Source organism: Bos taurus, chromosome 2 (genome assembly GCF_002263795.3).
Source record: "Bos taurus isolate L1 Dominette 01449 registration number 42190680 breed Hereford chromosome 2, ARS-UCD2.0, whole genome shotgun sequence".
In the NCBI taxonomy this organism is placed as follows: domain Eukaryota; kingdom Metazoa; phylum Chordata; class Mammalia; order Artiodactyla; family Bovidae; genus Bos; species Bos taurus.
The window spans coordinates 72,106,277-72,128,608 of NC_037329.1; the positions used below are offsets into that span (position 1 = coordinate 72,106,277).

At 55.5% G+C, this 22,332-nt stretch overlaps 1 protein-coding gene across 1 annotated transcript; it reads left to right on the forward strand.

Moving 5' to 3' along the window:
* Positions 1-1,777: 1,777 nt before the first annotated feature.
* On the forward strand, positions 1,778-7,377 carry INHBB (inhibin subunit beta B). Its single transcript, NM_176852.2, has 2 exons — positions 1,778-2,228; positions 4,704-7,377. The coding sequence occupies exons 1-2, from the start codon at positions 1,778-1,780 to the stop codon at positions 5,477-5,479; spliced, it is 1,227 nt and encodes a 408-aa protein (NP_789822.2). The 3' UTR covers positions 5,480-7,377.
* Positions 7,378-22,332: the final 14,955 nt, after the last annotated feature.

Genomic DNA, 22,332 nt, shown 5'->3' on the forward strand with positions numbered 1-22,332 from the left:
CGGGGCGCTCTGCTCCGGCACTGCAGCCCCGGAGCGACATCCACCGGCGGAGCCAGTCCGCGGCGCCCGCGGCCGCCCCGCCGCCCCCGCCTTGCCGCGGCCTGCGAAGGAGCACCCCAGGAAGGCCGGGGGCGGCTGCGGCGAGGAGAGGTGCCTCTCATGGGCGGGGAAGGAGGCGGAAGGGACTAGGACAGGGCCTGCGCGGCGGCCGGGAGGAGACGAGCGCTGGGATCCTGGGTCGGAGAGCCCGTCGGTGCCGCCCGCCGCCCAGCCGGGCGGGGGTCCGGGGCGCCCACGTGGTGAGAAAGTTTAGAGACCTCAGAAGTGGCCGGGTCTTGTGGGGTGGGGAGGGGAGGGGAGCCAGCCGGTTCTCTCCTCCTTCTCGCTAAAGCAGAAGGAAAAGAGCGGAGGGAAGCTGGGGTGGGCGGGGAGCGGGCAGCATCAACCTGAACAGATTCCGCCTCCCCCTCCCCCTGCATCCCCCCCGCAACCCCGGGAAGCGGAGCGGGGAGGCGCGGAAAGTCTCCTCCCGCACGGCCAGGGCGAGATTGCCTCCCCCCCCCCCCTTTTTTTTTCCTGCCAACCTCTATCACAACGCGCGCGCACATACGGAGATTGTGCGGCTTTTTTTTCACCCTTGGGAGAAAAAACGAGGAGAGTAAAAGAAGAGGGCAAAGCGAAGAACTCCTCCTCGGCGGGCTCCGCACTCTGCCGCGACCGGGCACAGGGACGCGGCCGCCACCCGCCGCTCTCTCCCGGCCCTGCGGCGTGTGCCGGCGGGAGAGCCAGCAAGGGTACCCGCGCCGGGGACGCGGTGAGACTTTTAGGAGCTCGAACCGACATCGCCGTCGCCGCGCAAGCAGAAAAGACCCGGACGAGGAGGGCCCCGCCGCCGCCTAGCCTGGCGCTCGGAGCTCCGCCGGCCCGCGCAGGCGGGCGGAGGGAGGCAGGCGGCGAGGAGGCGGGCGGAGCAGAGGACCCGCCGGAGCGCGCAGCGGCCGGCCCGCCTGCCCGCCTGCCGGTGGATGCGGCGCCCCGGGAGCCTGGAGACAACTTTGCCTTGTGACGCGCCGCGAGGACTGCAGGGCCCGCGGTCCCGGGCTCCGCGCCGCCTCTGAGCGGGCCCTCGCTCCGCGGCGCTCCCGGCACCGCACTCGCTCCGCTGTCCGCCCGCCAACCCGCGGAGAGGACGACCCGCCCGTCGCCACCTCCCGCGGCCCTTCCTCGGTGCTAGGAGGCGAGGACGAGGCGCTCAGGTGCGAGCGCGGGGCCCCGCCGCAGCGCCCGCCGCAGCGCCGCGCCAAGCCGCGCCCGGCTCCGCTCTGGGGGCTCGGGCGCCTTCGCTTCCTTCTCGCCCAAGTTGCGTCGACCGGCCCTTTTGCCACCTTCCGAGCCCGGCCGCCAAGCCGCCGCTGCCGCTGCTTTCGCTTCACCCGAGCGGGGGCAGCGGGGCCCCGACGCGGAGAGGATGGTGGAAAAGCTGCGGATGCCGAGGCGCCCCGAGACGCCCGTGCGGCAGTAACCCTCCGGCCCCTGCCTCGCCAGGGCGCCTCTCCGGCCTCCGGCGGCCCACGGCGCCCCTTCCCCGCCGCGCGGGAACCCCCGCAGCCCGACCGGGCCCCCTCCCTCTGTGAGCCGGCTGCGGCCCTCCCGGCGGGCGGGCGGAGGCCCGGGCGGGGGCGGGGGCGGGGCGGGGCGGCGCGCCGGGAGCCGTGAGCCGCCCTGCGCTCGGCTCGGCTCGCCTCGCGGCGGGCGCCCTCGTCGCCAGCGGCGCACCATGGACGGGCTGCCCGGTCGGGCGCTGGGGGCCGCCTGCCTTTTGATGCTGGCGGTGGGCTCGCTGGGGCCCGGGGTCTGGGGCTCTCCCACGCCCCCGCCGTTGCCCGCCGCGCCGCAACCGCCCCCGCCGCCGCCCGGAGCCCCCGGCGGCTCGCAGGACACCTGCACGTCGTGCGGCGGCTTCCGGCGGCCGGAGGAGCTGGGCCGGGTAGACGGCGACTTCCTGGAGGCGGTGAAGCGGCACATCTTGAACCGCCTGCAGATGCGGGGCCGGCCCAACATCACACACGCCGTGCCCAAGGCCGCCATGGTCACGGCCCTGCGCAAGCTGCACGCGGGCAAGGTGCGCGAGGACGGCCGGGTGGAGATCCCGCACCTCGACGGCCACGCCAGCCCGGGTGCCGACGGCCAGGAGCGCGTCTCCGAGATCATCAGCTTCGCCGAGACAGGTGGGTCGGTCCCTCGAGCGGCCCTCGCTATCTCCTCCACCCTCTTCTCTTCGCTGACTCTGGCCGCCGCCGCCGCAGCCCGCGCGCCCTGGGGGAAACCCGGACTGCTGGCTCGGCCCTCTCGCCTCCGACCCTGTGCGCTCCGACCGGGTTGCGGTCCTCTTCTCGAAGGCAGCAACCCCTTCCTACTCTCCTATCCCCGCCGAGGAGCGCTCTGTCCTCCACCCCTGCTCTCCGAAACGGGCCCCAGCGCCTTTGGGCGCGCGTCCCCCTCCCGGCGGACGCGTGCGGCCCTGGCTCCGCGGGCACTCGCTTGGTGATTGCTTAATGTTTTTGTTTCCCACGATCGGAGTGTAGGCTTAGCAGTATAGATGGAGATGTGTGTGCTTGTTGATATCCGTGGGCCGGAGGAGTGTGTGTATGTGTGTGTGACTGTGTGTGTGTGTGTGTGTGTGTGTGTGTGTGTGTGTGCCTGCGTGAGAGGCCCCTGGGGCCGCTTCCATCGCCGGGCGGCGTGGGCTTGCCAGGATTGCTGAAGCTTCGCTGGGGAGAGCTAGGCAACCTCTCTTCCGATTGTGTGGGCACCGGAATCGGTGGAAGGCAGGCTTCTCAACAGGTCCCATCATTTACGCAGAGAAAGGCTGCAGCTCAGGGGGCAGCCCCGTGCCTCTCGGCTTGCTTGGGAGCTGAGGCAGCTCCCTGGCTTTAGAGCCAGCAGAGTTCCTACTTAACAAAGGGTCGGAGTCCTTTCTGGAATGTTCCTCCGGCCCTATATTGCATTTTTTTTTTACCACTGTCAGAATATAAAAATCAAGCGAGGAAAAACATCTTTCGAACTTTAAAAGAAGGAGAAAAATGTGCTCGCGCTGAAATGCTGCAAGTGCTTTCGGCTCTGCTGTCCTTTTCAGGACTTGAATGAGCCAGGCTGGCTTTTGTGCCTGGAGCTCAGCCCCATTTGTGCAGGGGGACTGCCGAGAAGGTCGCAGGGGGAAGCTCGGGTTTGGGCAGGGCAGGGTGGGCAGGGAGCCTTGGGGGGGGTGGAGAGTTGGTGGCAGTTGTGTCCCCGGGCTGCGAATGCCTCCCCCCAATCCCCAAGGCAGCAGGCAGACTGTGCAGGTGCCGCCTGGGGATGAAAAGGGATGAAAAGTTTTGCATGGCCGGGTGTGGAGAAAAGCAGAGACAATCAGGGCTGGTTTGTGCTTAGAAAGAAATGCATTGCCGTTTTAGCTGTCCGACAGAGTCAGGGGAATCTGGACATGCAATTAGAGAGCTTGGATTAAAAGGTGCTTTGGGGCCCAGAGCAGAAATGTGATTCTGGAAGGTCGAGGAGGCCTTTTGGTCCCGGTGGCACAAAATGACAGCGGGGGCTGTTATATTTCTGGTCGGTTCCACGGAGCCAGCTCTTTGACTTATAAATAACAGATTCAGGTCACAGGCAGCTCGTCCAAGACCAGCTTTTAAGGCTGCACTTTCCCCCATTTCAAAGTCAGATGTCAGTGTTATTAGAGGAGCCAGGCGAGGCCTGAGGAGGGGGCTGGGAGGGGGGCAGTGGTAGGAGGTTTGATAAAACCAGCCGAGGCCACACAGTTGGCTTATTTGTTCTTCCTGGAGCAAAAAAAAAAAAAGTAGGGATCGTCAGAGAGCAGGGTCACTGAAATGTAGGATGAGAAAGGATTCTTCTCTCAGTTGGCATGGCCTCTCTTCTTGTTGAACTGAATTATTGAGACCACTAATAAACCAATTCTCCTTATCGATGGAGACTTCAAATATGCCATTCACGGAGAGCCAGTGTCTCATGAAAGGGGTGGACTTCAAGTTTCAAGACTGCGCGCCCTGTCCCTTGGAAGTACTCGGAAGCAAAGGCTGCACTTTGCAGCCTGCAAAGCACACGTTCCTGTGTCAGAAATCTGAGCAGAGCTGGCTTGTTTGCAGTGGAGGTTCCACTGGGGGTTGGATCAGATCATGCTTAGGTAAACACTGGAAAGAGGCTGTAGGTGGCTCAGCTGGATTTTGCAATGCCCTAAGTTAACCAAAAAAAAAAAAAAAGAAAGAACCCAAACTCTGCTAAAACAACCCACCCCAAATCCTTAGTGAGATCCTGGTTTTGTTTTTCAGATTTCACAGATACCCATAACAACTTGTTAAGATCTTGGCCTCCTGACAAATTCCTCCGTTGAGCTTTGAGGCCTGACAGCCTGTCTCCAGGGAACCCTGGCCTGGGAGAGGTGAGGCCGGTTTTCTAGGCCCGGACCCTCCGGCTCCAACCTGGTCCGGGCTTCTCAATAGGAAACAATCTTCCCTGCCTCTCCCAGGTTACCGTTGGAGGCCGCGGCCCCAGGAGTGGTATTTCTGGTCAGGACGGTCCTCCAGCTGCTCGGCCAGGGCCCGGTCCAGCGTCATGCGGCAGAATGTGTTTTCTGCAGTGCCTAGTGTTCTCCTTGATCTAACTTGGCCTGGTCTCTCGCTTCTCCGCAGATGGCCTGGCCTCCTCCCGGGTCCGCCTGTACTTCTTCATCTCCAACGAAGGCAACCAGAACCTGTTTGTGGTGCAGGCCAGCCTGTGGCTCTACCTGAAGCTGCTGCCCTACGTCCTGGAGAAGGGCGGCCGGCGGAAGGTGCGGGTCAAGGTGTACTTCCAGGAGCAGGGCCCTGGCGACCGCTGGGCCGCGGTGGAGAAGCGCGTGGACCTCAAGCGCAGCGGCTGGCACACCTTCCCACTCACCGAACCCATCCAGGCCCTGTTCTCGCGGGGCGAGCGGCGTCTCAGCCTGGACGTGCAGTGCGACAGCTGCCGGGAGCTGGCCGTGGTGCCCGTGTTCGTGGACCCGGGCGAGGAGTCGCACCGGCCCTTCGTGGTGGTCCAGGCGCGGCTGGGCGACAGCAGGCACCGCATCCGCAAGCGGGGCCTGGAGTGCGACGGGAGGACCAACCTGTGTTGCCGGCAGCAGTTCTTCATCGACTTCCGCCTCATCGGCTGGAACGACTGGATCATTGCGCCCACCGGCTACTATGGGAACTACTGCGAGGGCAGCTGCCCTGCCTACCTGGCGGGGGTGCCGGGCTCGGCCTCGTCCTTCCACACGGCCGTGGTAAACCAGTACCGCATGCGGGGGCTGAACCCGGGCACCGTGAACTCCTGCTGTATCCCCACCAAGCTGAGCACCATGTCCATGCTCTACTTCGACGACGAGTACAACATCGTCAAGCGGGACGTGCCCAACATGATCGTGGAGGAGTGCGGCTGCGCTTGAGGGCGCGGCTCCGTTGGGGCATGGGGACCAGGGTGTGGCAAGTGGAGCGCGGTGATGCCCGGGAGGTGCCCGGGGCCAGCCTGAGATCTTTTCCTGCTTCCTCATCCAGCAATCTGTCAAAAACAGAGGGAGAACCCTCCATGGACACGAAGGACTGGACAATGCACACGTAGACGCGCACAGCCAGACGCATCCTGCCACCCACATGGCAGCCTCCGGGATCCCAGCAAGTGTATGCGGTGATAAATAGCAGTTCAGCCACAAATGCCTGTCACTCGGAGAGAATGGGGTGAACAGCCACCGTCCCCCCACGCCCCCCCAGCTGGCCTGGCCACTCTGAATCGCGCCTTCCGAGCACACAGAAAAGCACAAAGACAAGAGACACAGAGGGAGAGAGAGCGAGCGAACCCGGAGCTTGGAGAGGAGCAGCAGATGCGGGGGTAGGGAGCAGGCAGCCTACAGAGGGCCGCGAGTCCCCCTGTGCCTGTGCAAGGCCTCCGGGGTCCCTACATCTCTTGGCTGCAACATGTGGGCTTGCTCCCCTGGCCTGGGATCCTTCCTGCTGTGGGGAGCTGGGCAGCCTGTCCTTTCCCATCCTTGGAGAAGGAGGCCCAAATAGGCTACCACCTGCCAGAGACCGGAGACCATGGAGCTGTGGTAGTGACCATTTGACTGTCGCTTGGGGCCCTGGTGTGACTTCTGTGTGTGTGTGTGTATTTTGGGGGTGGGGAGGGAGGGAGAGGAGAAGGGTCTTAATTTGATGCTTTAACTGATCACTAGCAGTTGAATGGTCATTCATTCCGGTTGTATAATTGAAAAGGGACTTTTCTACCAGGTCTGACCTTTTAAGTTAAAATCTGAACTGTTCCAAGTGGAACAAAAAAAGTTGCAATCTGTGCCCTTCCCTGGGGAGATTCCTCTAGGACTGGTTAGGGAGGGGTGGAAATGACTCTTAGGCAATGGGAGGGCGAGCTCTTAGAAAGGAGGGAATGGTGGGGTGAAGGCATTCTGGAGATGCTCGGGGGGTGGGGTTGCCCCTTCTGCAGGGGTTGAGGGAGGGGAGCAGTTGAACGGGTCTGGGGAAAAGGGAGAGGCTTTCAGCTGCTTTGCAAAAGTGGCCCATGTGGGCTCTGGCCACCAGGGCCAGCCACGGATGTGGCCCCTACCTGCTCACTCGCCCCCTACCTAGCACTTGCACACCCGCCTGAACGCACATGATACAACCCTTGCCCATCCGCTTGTATCCAGAAGTGGCCCTTGGCAGAGCATTGAGCTCACCCCAGAGGTCCAAGTGCCATGTGAACTATGCAATTTAAAGGGTTGACCCACACTAGATGTAACTGGACTCGTACGACTCTTTTTATATTTTTTTATACTTGAAATGAAATCCTTTGCTTCTTTTTTAAGCGAATGATTGCTTTTAATGTTTGCACTGATTTAGTTGCATGATTAGTCAGAAACTGCCATTTGAAAAAAGAAGTTATTTTTATAGCAGCAAAAAAAAAATACAGTTAAATGTATTATACATAATTTTGGAACCAAAGAGGCCAACAGATCAGTTTTAATTTTTATTAGATGGTGAGGCCATCTTTATGAGGTGGATGTTCTGAACAATCCCTTGAGTGGCCTGCCAATGTTTCAGGGTATACATGGATTTTGTTTATTCAGTTTGATGTGTCTTTTCTATCCTTACACACCCAGAAGCTAGAGTAAAAACGACAATGGTAGAATGCAGGTGTGTATCCTTAAATCCCCATCTTTATGTTTATTTAATAAAGCTCCCCTTAGGTTCTGTTTCATAATAATTTAAAACCAAACAATTTTTTCCCATAGACTTGCTGTTAAAGTATTTTACATTTGTGTACAGTTGAAGAAAATAAAAGATGGAGTGCCACGGGCTCCCTGCCTTGTGTGATATCTGGGGTGGTGGGCTCCAGGCTGGAGGGGGCAGCTGGGGGGAGGGTGAGTCCAGGTGTCCGACTTTGAAGCCAGTGCCTCCCTGGGCCGCACCCGGCACTCTTTTGAGTCCTTGCCACAAGCTCGGATGTCAGGCAGAGTCTAGGAAAAATGGCAGGAGATCAAAATGAAGGACAATTAGCAAATTCATGAATTACACATTTGTTTACCCTTCTAGTCCCAAGACTAATTATGTTGCACCAGGGCCGAGTGTATTACCATTTGAAAGTGCCAGTGAAGCCCCTGTCCCTGGGAGGAAATGTGAAACCTGAGAGGTTGAAGCCCACCTGACCCCATGCCCATCTCTGTTTATTAATAGAGATGACTGCAACTGGGAAGAGGTTAATATCTTGGAATGGAAGCCAGAAGCAAGGCTTCCATCTATCCTGAGGATGCCAGTTGTCCTTTTGCTGTGGGGATTTTAGCAGGTGGTAGATTGGGTGGTGGTGGTAGTAACACATGCCCAACTACAGTTGATGGGATTCCTGGAGATACCCACTGGATGGTGTTATCAGGCAACCCTTGTATCATACCTTTGCGGGAAATGATTTCATCTTTGTTTCCTAGGGTTTGGAATCTGAGGCTCAGAGAGTTTCAGGGCTTACCTGAGGTCACACAGCCAGGACAGGCACCCTGGGCACTGGAGTCCACGTGCCATGGCTGGTCTTCTTGTTTCCGTGGGAGGACTTTGGGGCTAAGACCTTGCCTTCATCAGAGGCCCTCTGGGGTCAGAGGGGCTGCAACTTGTAGCTTGGGGGGGTCACATGGGGTCTTCCCAGAAACCTCAGGGCATTTGAGTAGTGGGACCTTAAGGGGTTATATCTAACCCCATTAAGCAACAATGGGGAAACTGGAGAGGCCCACCTCAATCCACATGGTCAGCTGGTGGCAGGAGGCAGCCTCTGGCCTCTGTCTTTTTCCATCCTTCTCTCGTTCAAGAGAGCTACTGCCCTGCCAGGCGTTTGTCTGAGGGGTGGATTTGTTACCCTGTGAAATATAGAGATGGTATGAAAATTAGTGGGGGCTAAGAACAAAATTTCACGAAGACAGGACTGGCCTGGGCACGTTAGGGTGTAGAGGTTACCATCCAGCTGCCTGTGGCTCTGTGGTGGTCTAAGCCCTCAGCCTAGCCCCTACCCTGGCCCTGGCCCAGGAATTTTTGTTGCAGCCTCCAAGAGGGGGCGGCATGTGAGTCACCAGCGTGTTTCTGCTCTTCGGATGCTGAGCATCCCCAGGCACCCTCCTGGGTCACAGGGTGGCCCGTGGGTCCCACAGGAGCCCAGGAAATTCCCAGGACTTGAAGTGGGAGGCCAGTGGCTGGCATGCACCTGAGGGGTGCCCTGCTGCCCTGAGCTGGCCTGTGTGTGCCTCTGTGGGGTCAGGCCCCCTGAGGAATGGCAGGTGGCTCCTCCTGTTCTCGTGAGGACAGACAGCAGGGCTGGGGCTTCTTCTCCAGTGGGGTCATGCGGCTTCCTTCCTGTGCATCTGTGGTCCTTGCCTCTCTGTTCCTTTTCTTCTGCCTGTGGCCCTTCCCCCATTTGCATCCCTTCTCTTCCCAGGGAGCCTTGCTTCGGGTCCCACCTCTCCCCAGAGGTTCCCTGGAGCCCCAGTGCAGCCCAGAGAGTGAGCCTCCCAAGCCGTCCACTAGATCCAGTGCCTCTGACCCTGGACCCTCCTGCTGTCCTTCCCTCTGTCCCTTCCTTCCTTCTTCAGGCCACCAGGCTGTTGCTGCTGCTGCTAAGTCGCTTCAGTTGTGTCCGACTCTGTGCAACCCCATAGACCGCAGCCCACCCGGCTTCCCTGTCCCTGGGATTCTCCAGGCAAGAACACTGGAGTGGGTTGCCATTTCCTTCTCCAAAGCATGAAAGGGAAAAGTGAAAGTGAAGTCGCTCAGTCGGGTCCGACTCTAGCGACCCCATGGTCTGCAGCCTACCAGGCTTCTCCATCCATGGGATTTTCCAGGCAAAAGTACTGGAGTGGGGTCCCATTGCCTTCTCCAACCAGGCTGTTAGCCCTTCACAGGACCGGTGGGTCAGGCCAGGCCAGCCAGAGCCATCACTGCTGGCCCTACCTGCCTCAGATGTTTCCATGGGCCAAATTTGCCTTTGGTTGACCTTCAGATGTGCCCTGAGCCCTCAGGGAACCAGTGGAGTCTGAGGCTGGGGTGTGTGGGGGAGAGGGGACCCCCACACCTACCTCCCATTGTTTCCCCCCATTTCATAGACGGACAGACTGATGGTCCAGGAAGCAGAGGCTCTAGGGGTTTCCTGTGTCCCTTTCCTCTCCCAGCCCCTTTGGGCATGACACCATGACTGCGGCGGAGGCTGATTCCCTGTCACAGATCCAGGAGGGAGCCCCTACACCAGGACTGGGCCCCTGATCCACCTGGAGCTCAGACCGGCCTGCAGCATGCCCTCTGCAAAGTCCTGTGAGAACTCTTGCTGGGGACCCCCCAAGGGGCCTGGCAGGCTACCCTCCCAGGCCTCCCTCAAGGGCGAGAGGGGGCAGGGAGGCCAGAGGCTGCCGCCAAGCCACGGAGACGGCTGTGGGTTGAAGGAAGTGCGCCTTTGCAGGCAAAGAAGCCGAAACAAAACACCCTTCCTGTGGGCAGAGGCCCTGGGAGCAACCCCAGCCTGGTTGCCTGGCTTTCAATGGGATGTGTGGAGCAAGTGACAAATTACCTGCAGGTCTTGCAGGAGGGGGTGGGTCTGCAGTATGTGAGGACTGGGGGAGTAGGGTGACTGTGTGGGGGACCAGGGTGAGCGGTGCTGGGGTGCTGAGCTGTATGGGGAGCGGGGCTGGCTGCCGGTGGGAGTGGATGGGAATTGGGGTGAGGTGGAGTGATGTGCTATTGTGCTGTGCCTGTAGGTGTGTCTGTCTGCTGAGCTGAGGTGAGTATGAGACTGTGGCTGTGGCCATGTGTGATCAGCTGTGTGTGAGTCTGGCCATCTTGGAGGCTGTGTGGGTGAGTGTGTATGTCTGTGGTTGAGTGGGGATTTAGACTGTGATTGTGGGTGAGGTTGCATGGTTAGCTGTGTGTATTTCTTGCCGTTTTCATTTTCTTCCTTGTCAAAATGTGGTGCGCCTGGCCCGTTATACACTGTGACGGGCGTCGTGCATGTGCGCTCAGTTGCCTTTCTTCACGACCCCACAGGCTGCAGCCCGCCAGGCTCCTCCGATGATGGAGTTTTCCAGGCAAAAATATTGGAGTGGGCTGCTATTTCCTCCTCCATGGTATCTTTATGACCCAGGGATCAAACCTGCCTCTCTTGCATCTTCTGCATTGGCAGGTGGATTCTTTACCACTGCACGTGATGGGGGTCGTTACATATTTAAATCTGGGCTAGATCACCCTCTAGCTGGGCAAGTGCTGGGGGCTAGGGTCGGGGTGGGTGCAGGCACCATTTCTGTGGCCTATATGTTTGTAGCCCCACTGACTTCCCCTGGTCAGTAACAGGGAAGTCACTGTGATGTCCCTGCAACCCCAAAGCTGGAGCACTTTAAAAGTAGAATGACACTATCTGGTCAGTCCTTTAGTCACTCAACAAACATTTCCTGGGTGCCTGCTTTTTTTCCATGCGTTATTTCAGTATAGTCCTCACAACAGCCCCGGGCGTGGGGGGGAATAGGAAGTGTTATGGGCTTCCAGGTGGTGCTAGCGGTAAAGAACCCGCTTGCCAATGCAGGAGATGTACAAGATGTGGGTTCGATCCCTGGTTTGAGAAGATCCCCTGGAGGAGGGCGTGACAACCCACTCCAGTATTCTTGCCTGGAGAATCCCATGGACAGAGGATCCTGGTGGGCTATACAGTCCATAGGGTTGCAAAGAGTCAGACATGACTGAAGTGACTGAGCATGCACACATACAGGGGCTTCCCTAGTGGCTCAGCGGTAAAGACTCTGCGGGCAATGCAGGAGATGCGGCTTCCATTCCTGGGCCGGGAAGATCCCTTGGAGAAGCAAATGGCCACCACTCCAGTTTTCTTGCTTGGAAAATTCCATGGACAGAGGACCCTGCAGGGCTACAGTCCATGGGGTCTCAAGAGTGAGACATGACTTAGCGACTGAACCACCACATGGCCCTTTTATAGATGAGAAAGTTAAGGTTGAGGAAGCCCTGCACTGCAAGTGGCAGAGCTTAGATTTGCTTCCAAGAGCTGTTTCCAAAATCACTCATAGCTACTGGGTTGCTCAGGAAGGACAGGAAGAGACATGGCTGTTTTGGGGCCTCCCTGGAAGAGGGAAGAGGCTGGGGCTCAGAGTGTGCTTGGCTTTCAGTTGGGAGTACGCCACCTGCTCACTCATGCCTTGCCTCCAACCCGAGATATGCATGGCACCTGTGCATTGAAACGTTCCTCTCTGGGGGGACATCCCCACATCCTCCCAGGCCAGGTGGGTAGCATGGCTGCTGGGCCTCTCCAATGGGGGTGGAGGAGGTTGTCTGGAGTATGGGCTCAGAGCACCCCCAACCCTAGCTTTTTGATCCTGGCTTAACTCTCAGTTTCCTTATCTGGAAAATGGGGACCATGACAGTGCAGCCCCGTCAGAGGGGTGTCGTGTGCATTAAGGTGCTTGGAACAGGCGGGGCTTCAGTGAGTGTGGATTCGTCTTTGCTGGTTTCTATGTCAGCCCCTCCCTTCTGCCTGGAGGCTTCCCCAGAGCATTCTCTTTCATCCTGTATATTCACTGTGTCAACATTCACAGAAGCTGACGATGACAATCATGATGCCGCCTAACAGTCATGGAGAACTTATTGCTTCTCTGAGCCACCCTGCTGGGCAAATGACCTATGTCCATTTTAATGATGCAGAAGTTGAGGCTCAACGAAGAGCGGTGTCTTGCTTGAGGCCTAACAGTTATTCAGGGGAGGGTCCCTGTCTGGCCCCCTAGATGCTGCCTCCAATTCCCTTTCATGTTCTCCAGAGAACCTCAGGGCTCTGGGGGCTGTGGAGGGTGGGGGCTGCTGTTGGCGATGTTCTACATAGGTCCTGAAAGTGGGCCTGGCTCAGCACATGGTGTTTTGCAGCTCTCGTCTGGAAAGAGGGATGCGAGGGTCTGGGTCTGCCCCTCTCCCCACCCTCCCTCCCCCAACTCACTTGTGCAGGGCCTTCAGGAGGAGCACAGATCAGGTCCCTGGGTCCCCAGGTGGCTGGATTCAGGCTGTGGAAGGGAGGCTCTTCTGGCTCCTGTGGGCACGCATATGTGTGTGTGAGAATCTGAGATGACATCTCCACCCGGAGGGAGCTCTGGGTCTTATGGAAAGAGCCCTGGGCCTCCCTGAGCCTGTAGCCTGGTTTCTAGGCCACTGGGGAACTCTCTCATCGACCTGAGGTTATCAAGCTCTGGGCTGGAGCTTTAGGGAGATTTCATTTCTACAAGAGATAAGTCACTGACATTCTTTCCCATTGGCAGATGAGGCTTCCAGGGGCTGCCTCTCATTCCTGGGGCCACAGAACTTCTGGCGGGTGAGCAGGTCACTTCCTAACTTCCCTACCCTGGGAGGGACTTCAGGAACACCTGGGCTCCTTTGACGCTTCATCTTTCCCAGAGGGGTTCCAGCGACCCCTCAGCACAAATATCACAATTGGCCTTGGTCCAACGGTCCAGGAGTCGCTCCCTGGTGGCCCAAGGCAGCCTTAGGCGCAACTTTACCCCTGGGGCTTTTAGGTAAGTCCTGCCTTTGGAGGCCAGCTGGGCTGGTGCTGCCTGGGCCCTGCCAGGTGGCTGAAGGCAGGTCCTTTCACCTGACTGGTGGTGGCGGCCACAGGCCAGCATTGCAGTTGGGGGATCACAGCCTGTGTGTGCTCAGTTGCTTCAGCCGCGTCTGACTCTGTGCTACACTATGGACTGCAGTCCCCCAGGCTCCTCTGTCCATGGGATTCTTCAGGCAAGAATACTGGAATGGGTTGCCATGCCCGCCTCCAGGGGATCTTCCTGACTCAGGGATCAAACCCGCATCTCTTATGTCCTGCATTGGCAGGCGGGTTCTTTACCACTAGCGCCACCTGGGAAGCCCAGGGGAATCACAGATTTTTTTTCCCAAAACACACCCATGACCTTCTCGAGCTCCTCCCAGGCAGTGTGAGGAAAACTTGGCAGATTTTGTCACTCCTGTATAAAGTCTGTTCAAGGCCCCGTGGCTTTGGAAAGAAGTCTGATGGCTAATGGGCTCACAGTGGCCCAGGCCTGGCTGCTCCTGACCTGCTGGAGCCCTCAGGCCTCTCCACGTCCCCAGCGCTTGGGCTGTGGTTACCACCCACCACCTTCACCTTGGTGCCTCCCAGTTGTGCCAAGGTGCCTCCTTTGGCCTGAACATGCTTCTTCTCCTATTCACTTGGCTAATTGTGCTTCACCCGTCAGGGACCTGGCGTAGGAGTCCTGACTCCCAATCCCACCTGCACGGTCACCGATTGGGTATACACCTGCCTCCTCCCCCAGGAGGCTGCCACCCTGGGCTCTAGGGCACCTGGAGTCTGCATTGTTCTACAATGCAGTCTACAATGCAGCCACTGTACTGAGGCTGCGGCAGATGTGCTGTACACACACTTGGTACATGAGTGAAGGGACAGCGGTCTTGGGGTGAGAAATCTGACCCAGCTTACCCATTTCCCTGCTGGAACAACTCAGGCTAAACGGGCCACAAGACTGGGGAAAGGCTCAAGCCTGGTAAGGACCAGAAGCTGGCACTCCTGACCATGCCTTGTCTCCCTGTTAAGGGGTCCCATGGCAGATTCAGGCCATAGCATCTTCCAAAGTCTGTCATTTGCCCTTTTGGCCGCTATGGCCAAAAGCAGTGCCAGCCTGGGCTCCAATAAAGTGTCACTCTGGAGTCCCTGTTACTCCCTGGGATGTGTGGGCCCTGGAGTGGGCATCCTTCTTGCCCCGGTCATCCACTCCATGAAGGTATGGTTTGCCACCCGAGGGCGTTTCATATTCACTCGCTGAGAGAAGAACTGATTAATAGGGGCCACTCCCCCATGGATGACTGTCCACTCTTTTGGGAGCAATCACTGATGCACCTGCCTGTGGGAAGAAGTGCACAGTCCAGAGTTGGCTCGGCAGGCCAGTCCACTGCCCAGGGCTGCCCGCTGCTCCCTGGAGGGTCTGAGCAAGGTCTGGGGCAGGCCCTGTGTGCTATCTCAGAGTAAGAAAGCACGGTGGACTGGGATTCAGGCACTGGCCCAGGAGCAGACTGGAAGCTCCATGAGGGCAAAGCACCCCCTGGCCCCCACCCCCCACCGGCTGGTTGCTTGGGCGGTGCTCTCTCCCCAGTGCCAGGAATGGTACCTAGCACACAGCAGGTGCTCAAGAAAGACTTGTTGGTGGACAGCCTAATCCAGGCCCTGCAATTCTGTGAACTTGAGCAAGCATCTTACTGTTTCTAGCATATTTTTTTTTTCATTTGAAATTGAGTTGGATTAGATGGTTCATGCATTCATTCTTTTCTCTGACTTCATTTCATAAGTGCCTCATAGGAGGGAGCATCCCAGTGTCTTTGAGGACTGCCGCCTGCAGCCCCCATGCATCCCTGCTGTGACCAGCCACCATTCCCATCAAAGAGGCGGGGGCCCTGGAGATTTTCCATGGCATTTGGAGAGCCGGGGTCTCCTGAGCTGGCTTCATGTCAGCTTCACCACTTAAAGGATGATTCCATGTCCTTTGGTGCCTCTAGTCCTGGTGGGTGGCGGGGGGGCCTGGAGGGGGACAGAATGCTGCCTTTGCACAGGGTTCCAACTCTTCTGTGCTCCAGGCTGGGGCAGCCCTCACCTCCTGCCTGTCTGGAGTGGGCAGGGGAGATGGCTGGTCTGGAATTAGCAAGGCCAGTCGTCTCCCCCAGTGGTCTCCCCACTGGCGGCACACTTCAGGGTAAAAGTTAAGAAAGAAAGCTCCTGTTCTGTCCTGGTAAGGCAGGCCCTTCAACATTTAGTGTTTTGGGGTCTGGGGGTGGGGAGGATGTTGCTGAAAGCTGATAAGACCATAGGACCGTGGAGAAGACCACCCAGGCTTTCAGTCTGCAGAGGGAAGCCAAGGGGCAGGGATGGCCCCACAGCAAATGGTGCTCAGCTTAGTAGCCCAGGACTTGTTCTGTGCACAGGATGACAGGGTCCCTCTGAAACAGTGTATGGCCCCCAAGTTGGGTCCTCACCCAGCACTGTGATGTGTGCGAGTGTGCACACGTTGCTCAAGGACAGGAGGTCGGGCTGTGGGGTCATAAGGAGCCCTGCCTTCCAGAGAAGGCAACTCCATCCAGGCGGGGTGGTCCCAGGACACCTTGCTGCAGGGTCCACTCTGAGCCCAGGGCTCTCTGTTCCTGTGGTTTCCCAAGAGGGCAGGTAGGCCAGGGCTTGGAGGCAGTTAAGAGCTTGGGCCCACAGGCAGACTCCACTTTCCAGACTCCAGGTGCACCTGGTCGTAGCTGTGTGCCCTTGGCGTGGTTACTTAACCTTTCTGTGTCTCTGTTTCCTCATCATACAGTGGGACTAGTAATAGTAATTACCTCACAGACTTGTGTGGATTAAATGAGAGAATAATCACAACACGGGCTTCCCTGGCAGTGCAGTAGTTAGTGCTTCCCCTGAAGGGAAGTAAGAGGAACTAAGGCCCGCTGGTCAGGGAACTAAAGTCCCACAAGCCACACGGCCTGCCCCACCTCCCCCTTAAAAATCGTAACAGCTACCACTGACGGAGTGTGATTTAATGGAGTGCCTAAGCCCTTGACATACTTTCACCCAATGGATCCAACACAACGCTTGGGGTTTTTATCATTTCTATTCCACAGATGAAGAAACTCAAGTGCAGATAGTGGAAGTGGCTTGTGCAAGGCCACACAGTATGACAGGGAGGAGCAGGATGTTAATGCTCAGGCCCTGGCCCGTGGGGCCTGTTCTTTGATGGCCTCGTGACGTTGGCAGCCTCCGTGAGACGGCAAATCTCCTGTCTTCCGCTACTTGCCCCAGGGCTTGGATAGCCCAGGTTAGCACTCAGGGTCACCAGGGTGATCATGACCTTCCTTCAAGGCTGAAGCTGAGACAGGGCTCTGGAGATGTGTTAGGAAAGAGTGAAGTGAGCAGCCCAGCATGATTTGCCCTGGAGTTCACACTCTCTTATTTCTGATCTTTAGTCCCAAATCTCAGCCTTTAGCAGAGGCACCGTGGATTCCTGCTACCATCAACATGGGCCGAGGAGCCAGGTGAGGGTTGGTAAGGAGTGCCAATAGGTACCAGGGCCGGTGCCTGCTTGGCTCACTGGTGAAGCCTTTTCATCATGGATCAGATCAGATCAGTCGCTCAGTCGTGTCCGACTCTTTGCGACCCCGTGAATCGCAACACACCAGGCCTCCCTGTCCATCACCAACTCCCGGAGTTCACTCAGACTCACGTCCATCGAGTCAGTGATGCCATCCAGCCATCTCATCCTCTGTTGTCCCCTTCTCCTCCTGCTCCCAATCCCTCCCAGCATCAGAGTCTTTTCCAATGAGTCAACTCTTCTCATGAGGTGGCCAAAGTACTGGAGTTTCAGCTTTAGCATCATTCCTTCCAAAGAAATCCCAGGGCTGATCTCCTTCAGAATGGACTGGTTGGATCTCCTTGCAGTCCAAGAGACTCTCAAGAGTCTTCTCCAACACCACAGTTCAAAAGCATCAATTCTTTGGTGCTCAGCCTTCTTCACAGTCCAACTCTCACATCCATACGTGACCATAGGAAAAACCATAGCCTTGACTAGACGAACCTTTGTTGGCAAAGTAATGTCTCTGCTTTTGAATATGCTGTCTAGATTGGTCATAACTTTCCTTCCAAGGAGTAAGCGTCTTTTAATTTCATGGCTGCAGTCACCATCTGCAGTGATTTTGGAGCCCAAAAAATAAAGTCTGACACTGTTTCCACTGTTTCCCCATCTATGTGCCATGAAGTGATGGGACCGGATGCCATGATCTTCGTTTTCTGAATGTTGAGCTTTAAGCCCACTTTTTCACTCTCCTCTTTCACTTTCATCAAGAGGCTTTTGAGTTCCTCTTCACTTTCTGCCATAAGGGTGGTGTCATCTGCATATCTGAGGTTATTGATATTTCTCCCGGCAATCTTGATTCCAGCTTGTGTTTCTTCCAGCCCAGCGTTTCTCATGATGTACTCTGCATATAAGTTAAATAAACAGGGTGACAATATACGGCCTTGATGAACTCCTTTTCCTATTTGGAACCATGTTGTTCCATGTCCAGTTCTAACTGTTGCTTCCTGACCTGCATACAAATTTCTCAAGAGGCAGATCAGGTGGTCTGGTATTCCCATCTCTTGAAGAATTGTCCACAGTTTATTATGATCCACACAGTCAAAGGCTTTGGCATAGTCAATCAAGCAGAAATAGATGTTTTTCTGGAACTCTCTTGCTTTTTCCATGATCCAGTGGATGTTGGCAATTTGATCTCTGGTTCCTCTGCCTTTTCTAAAACCAGCTTGAACATCAGGAAGTTCACGGTTCACATATTGCTGAAGCCTGGCTTGGAGAATTTTGAGCATTACTTTACTAGCGTGTGAGATGAGTGCAATTGTGCGGTAGTTTGAGCATTCTTTGGCATTGCCTTTCTTTGGGATTGGAATGAAAACTGACCTTTTCCAGTCCTGTGGCCACTGCTGAGTTTTCCAAATGTGCTGGCATATTGAGTGCAGCACTTTCACAGCATCATCTTTCAGGATTTGGAATAGCTCAACTGGAATTCCATCACCTCCACTAGCTTTGTTCGTAGTGATGCTTTCTAAGGCCCACTTGACTTCACATTCCAGGATGTCTGGCTGTAGGTGAGTGATCACACCCTCGTGATTATCTGGGTCATGAAGATCTTTTTTGCACAATTCTTCTGTGTATTCTTGCCATGTATTCATCATGGAACCAGGTCCTAACCCTAACCCTGAGCTGGAGGAGCATTCTGCCCTGTTGGTACAGTGGGACCTGGTGTCTTCCCAATGCTCCTGCCATCAATTCTAGAACAGGGTTTGGTAAACCACAGTCAGGGGCCAAATCTGCAAGCTCAGAATGTGTTTTTTTTTTTTTTCATTTTTAAATGATTGCAAACAAATCAGTGGAAGAATAATATTGCATGACATGAAGACTGTATGAAATTCAAACTTAGTGACAAAGTTTATATACTAGAAAAGACCCTGAGGCTGGGAAGGATTGAGGGCAGGAGGAGAAGGGGATGACAGATGATGAGATGACTGGGTGGCATCACTGACTCAATGGACATGAGTTTGAACAAGCTTTCATAGATGCTGAAGGACAGGGAAACCTGGCATGCTGCAGTCCATGGGGTCACAGAGTCGGACACGATTGAGCAACCGAACAACACCAACATGTTTGTTGTGCCAGAGGTGTGGCCTACAAAGCCTAGAATATTGAATCTGACCTTTTATAGAAAAGGTTTGCTGACCATCCTTGGCTGGTCAGATGTCCCAGGAGGCCACAGTATTCCGCCTTCCGTCCTCCCTGTGGGAGCCCTTCCTGCAAGGCTATCCCACCCCCAGGGTCCCCTAGTGCTGATGGGGACAGGGGTGGACACGTGGCACTAGCCAAGATGATCACAGTTGGCTGAATGTTGACATGCACTGTGAGGGAGGTCCCTCCTGGACATTTGTATTAGCAGGTCCCGGGGAGTCAAGGGGGCACTAGCGGTCCCTCAGAGCCCAAGTGGTGTCTAGTGCAGGAGCAGAGAGTAGGTTGGTATCAAAACCAACATCACTGCCTCACACCCATGGATGGCTGCCATCAAAACCCCCAGAAGATAGTAAGTGTTGGTGAGGGTGTGGAGAAATCGAAACCCTTGGGCACTGTTGCTGAGAATGTACATTGGTGCAACCACTGTAGAAAACAGCATGGCTGCTGCTGCTAAGTCGCTTCAGTCGTGTCCGACTCAGTGTGACCCCATAGACGGCAGCCCACCAGGCTCCCCCATCCCTGGGATTCTCCAGGCAAGAATACTGGAGTGGATTGCCATTGCCTTCTCCAATGCATGAAAGTGAAAAGTGAAAATGAAAGTGACGTCGCTCAGTCGTGCATGAAAGTGAAAAGTGAAAATAAAAGTGACGTCGCTCAGACTCCTTGAGACCCCATGGACTGCAGCCCACCAGGCTCCTCCATCCGTGGGATTTTCCAGGCAAGAGTACTGGAGTGGGTTGCCATTGCCTTCTTCAAAACAGTATGGAGGCCCTCAAAAAAGTTAAAAATAGATCCAGAAATTCTACATCTGCATATATACCTAGCAGAGGAGAGCAGGGCCTCGAAGAGGTAATTGTACATCATGTTCATAGCAGCATAATCTCAAGAGCTAAGAGGTGGAAGCAGCCCAAGTGTCCATCAATAGAGGAATGGATAAAGTGTATAGAAAAGAGAATAGGATTCAGTTTTAAAGAGGAAGGAAATTCTGACACAGGCTACAACACGGATTAACCTTGAGGACATTATGTGAAGTAAAATAAGCTAGTCACAAAAGGCAAGTACTGGGTGATTCCCGTTATGTGATGTACTTAGAGAAGTCACATCCATAGGGACAGAAAGCAGAAGGGTGGGTGCTGGGAAAAGTGAGGATGTGGAGTTTTTTAATGGGGACAGAGTTTCAATTTTGCAAGATGAGAAAGTTCTGGAAAGGGACAGTGGTGATGGTTGCATAATTACTTAATGCCACTGAATTGTACATTTGAAAATAGGAAAGATGGTGCATTTTATGTTATACATAAGAAATGAAGTGAAAGTGTTAGTCTTTCAGTCGTGCCCAACTCTTTGCAATGCTGTGGACTGTAGTCCACTAGCCTCCTCTGTCCATGGAATTTCCCAGGCAAGAATACTGGAGTGGGTTGCCATTCCCTTCTCCAGGGGATCTTCCTGACCCAGGGATCCAACCTGGGTCTCCTCCATTGCAGGTGGATTCTTTATCGTCTGAGCCACCAGGGTTATATATATTTTACAACAATTAAATTAAAAAAAAAAAAAAACCAACAATGCAGCTGCAGAAATGTCCTCTCCCGTGGGAAGCCCTGTTTATGGCCTCCCTGGCAACGGATGTCAATGTCTTCTAGCCTCACTGGCCACACCTCCTGTCCAGGGGCCCGTTGCTCAAGGCTCACCTTGCCTTGGCCTTCCTCACCTGTGAGGTATCCCTGTTAGTGAGTGGGGTGTGTGGATCTGCTGCTTCAGGTTTCAGGCCTCACCTGGAGCAGACTCTGGGAGCAGATGTCACAATAAGCCCCAGAGCCCCTGGAAATGGGGCTAGAGGTGGCCTCTGAAGAAGTGGGTGGTTTGAGGAGCCCTCCAAGAGAAGCTTGGTGTCCCATGGAAGATGCCAGGGCTGCCTAAGGCTGGGCCAATTCCAAGAAGAGCCTGGCCCAGGCCACCTGGTTGGCTACAGACTGAAGGACTCAGAGATGCACCTGGGCCTCATCTACAAAGGCCACCACCTTCCTAGCACAGGCCAAGAGGGGCATGAGACTCCCAGGCTCGGGGCATATCCCCTTGGCCAGGCACAGGATGGGCATTCCCCACCTCACTTGACTATACAATAACCCAGTAAGAGGCAGGATCCTTGAATTCCTGCCTGGCCCTTGGTTGCTGCCACCCTCTGGACCAAGGGGCTTGAGGGGATAGGAAGGAGCCCAGGACCTCACCAATGGGGCTTTTGAGATCTAGAGGCCTTGGAGGGGTCTGCCAGAAATGCTTGGCATCTACTCCATAAATGCTTTAGTGAAACTTCCCTGCTTGAGCTCTTATAGGTAGGCCCTTAGCAACTGCTGGGCAGAACCCAGAGGAGCGGGCAGTACCAGGCACAGTGCTGATGCTGGAGGGCCTTCTGGGTGCTAGACATGGTCAGAGAAGCCTGTTTGAAATACCTCCTATCACCCACTTTCAGTCCTTTGGGTCCTGAGAGGGTCCTGTGGGATCCCACAGGAGGGCAACTAATCCTGTCCAGAGGCTGGGCGGTGGGGTTATCAGGGAAATCTTCCTGGAGGAGGTGGTCCCTGAACTGGGTCTTGTAGGACAAGTGGGAATTGACCAGAAAAGGAAGGCAGAGGGAAAGATATTCTTGGAAGCAGATGCAGAGAGAGAAAAGGTACGGAGCAAATGGGCTTGGCCTTCAGGGCTCTCTATTGCCCAGGGTTCCCTCACCCCAACCCAGGCCTCCAGAAGGCTACCTTGCCCAGGGAAGGAACCCACAGCACCCCAGCCTCTCCCATTTCTGTTCTAACTCCTCTCCACCCACACTCCCTTCTTGGGGTCTTGCCATAGCCCATGTCCCCAAACCTGATTTATCAGGCCCTGTAACAGAATAAATTGATGTCAAGAGGGCCTCTTTCAAGGGACAATCATATTTTCTTTTTTAAAAAGGAATATACCTCACTGGTGGTTTCATTATCATTATTGTAAGACAGTTTCACTGAGAGAATTAGGAAACCAGAGAAATAAAAGAAAGTCTATAAAAAAAAAATCACCTTAACCCCAACAATCAGAGTGCCTGCTGGTGATGTGTTGATATATTGACTATGTACGTAGGTTTAAGGGGGCCTTTCCCACGAATAGTATAGTATAAACTTTCCGCTATGCAGCTGAATAGTCTGTCCAAATAGCATTTTGATGGCTATTTCTTAGTTTAGGACCCCTTCATCTATGGCTGGATATCTAGATTTTCTCCTTTGTAAATGATGCTGTGATGAACACCTTGGAGTAATCGTGCTGTCAGTGGGCGAGCTCACAGGCCTCCAGGAACAGAGCTCCTGACGGCAGGCAGCAGGCCATCAGGGCGCCTGGGAACAGAGCTTCCTCAGTGCTAATGTGAGACAGGGCTCCTGGGGTTTTGTTCAAACTGATTCTGCTAAGTGGATCTGGGGTAGGGCCAGAGATTTTTTACAGTTCTAACA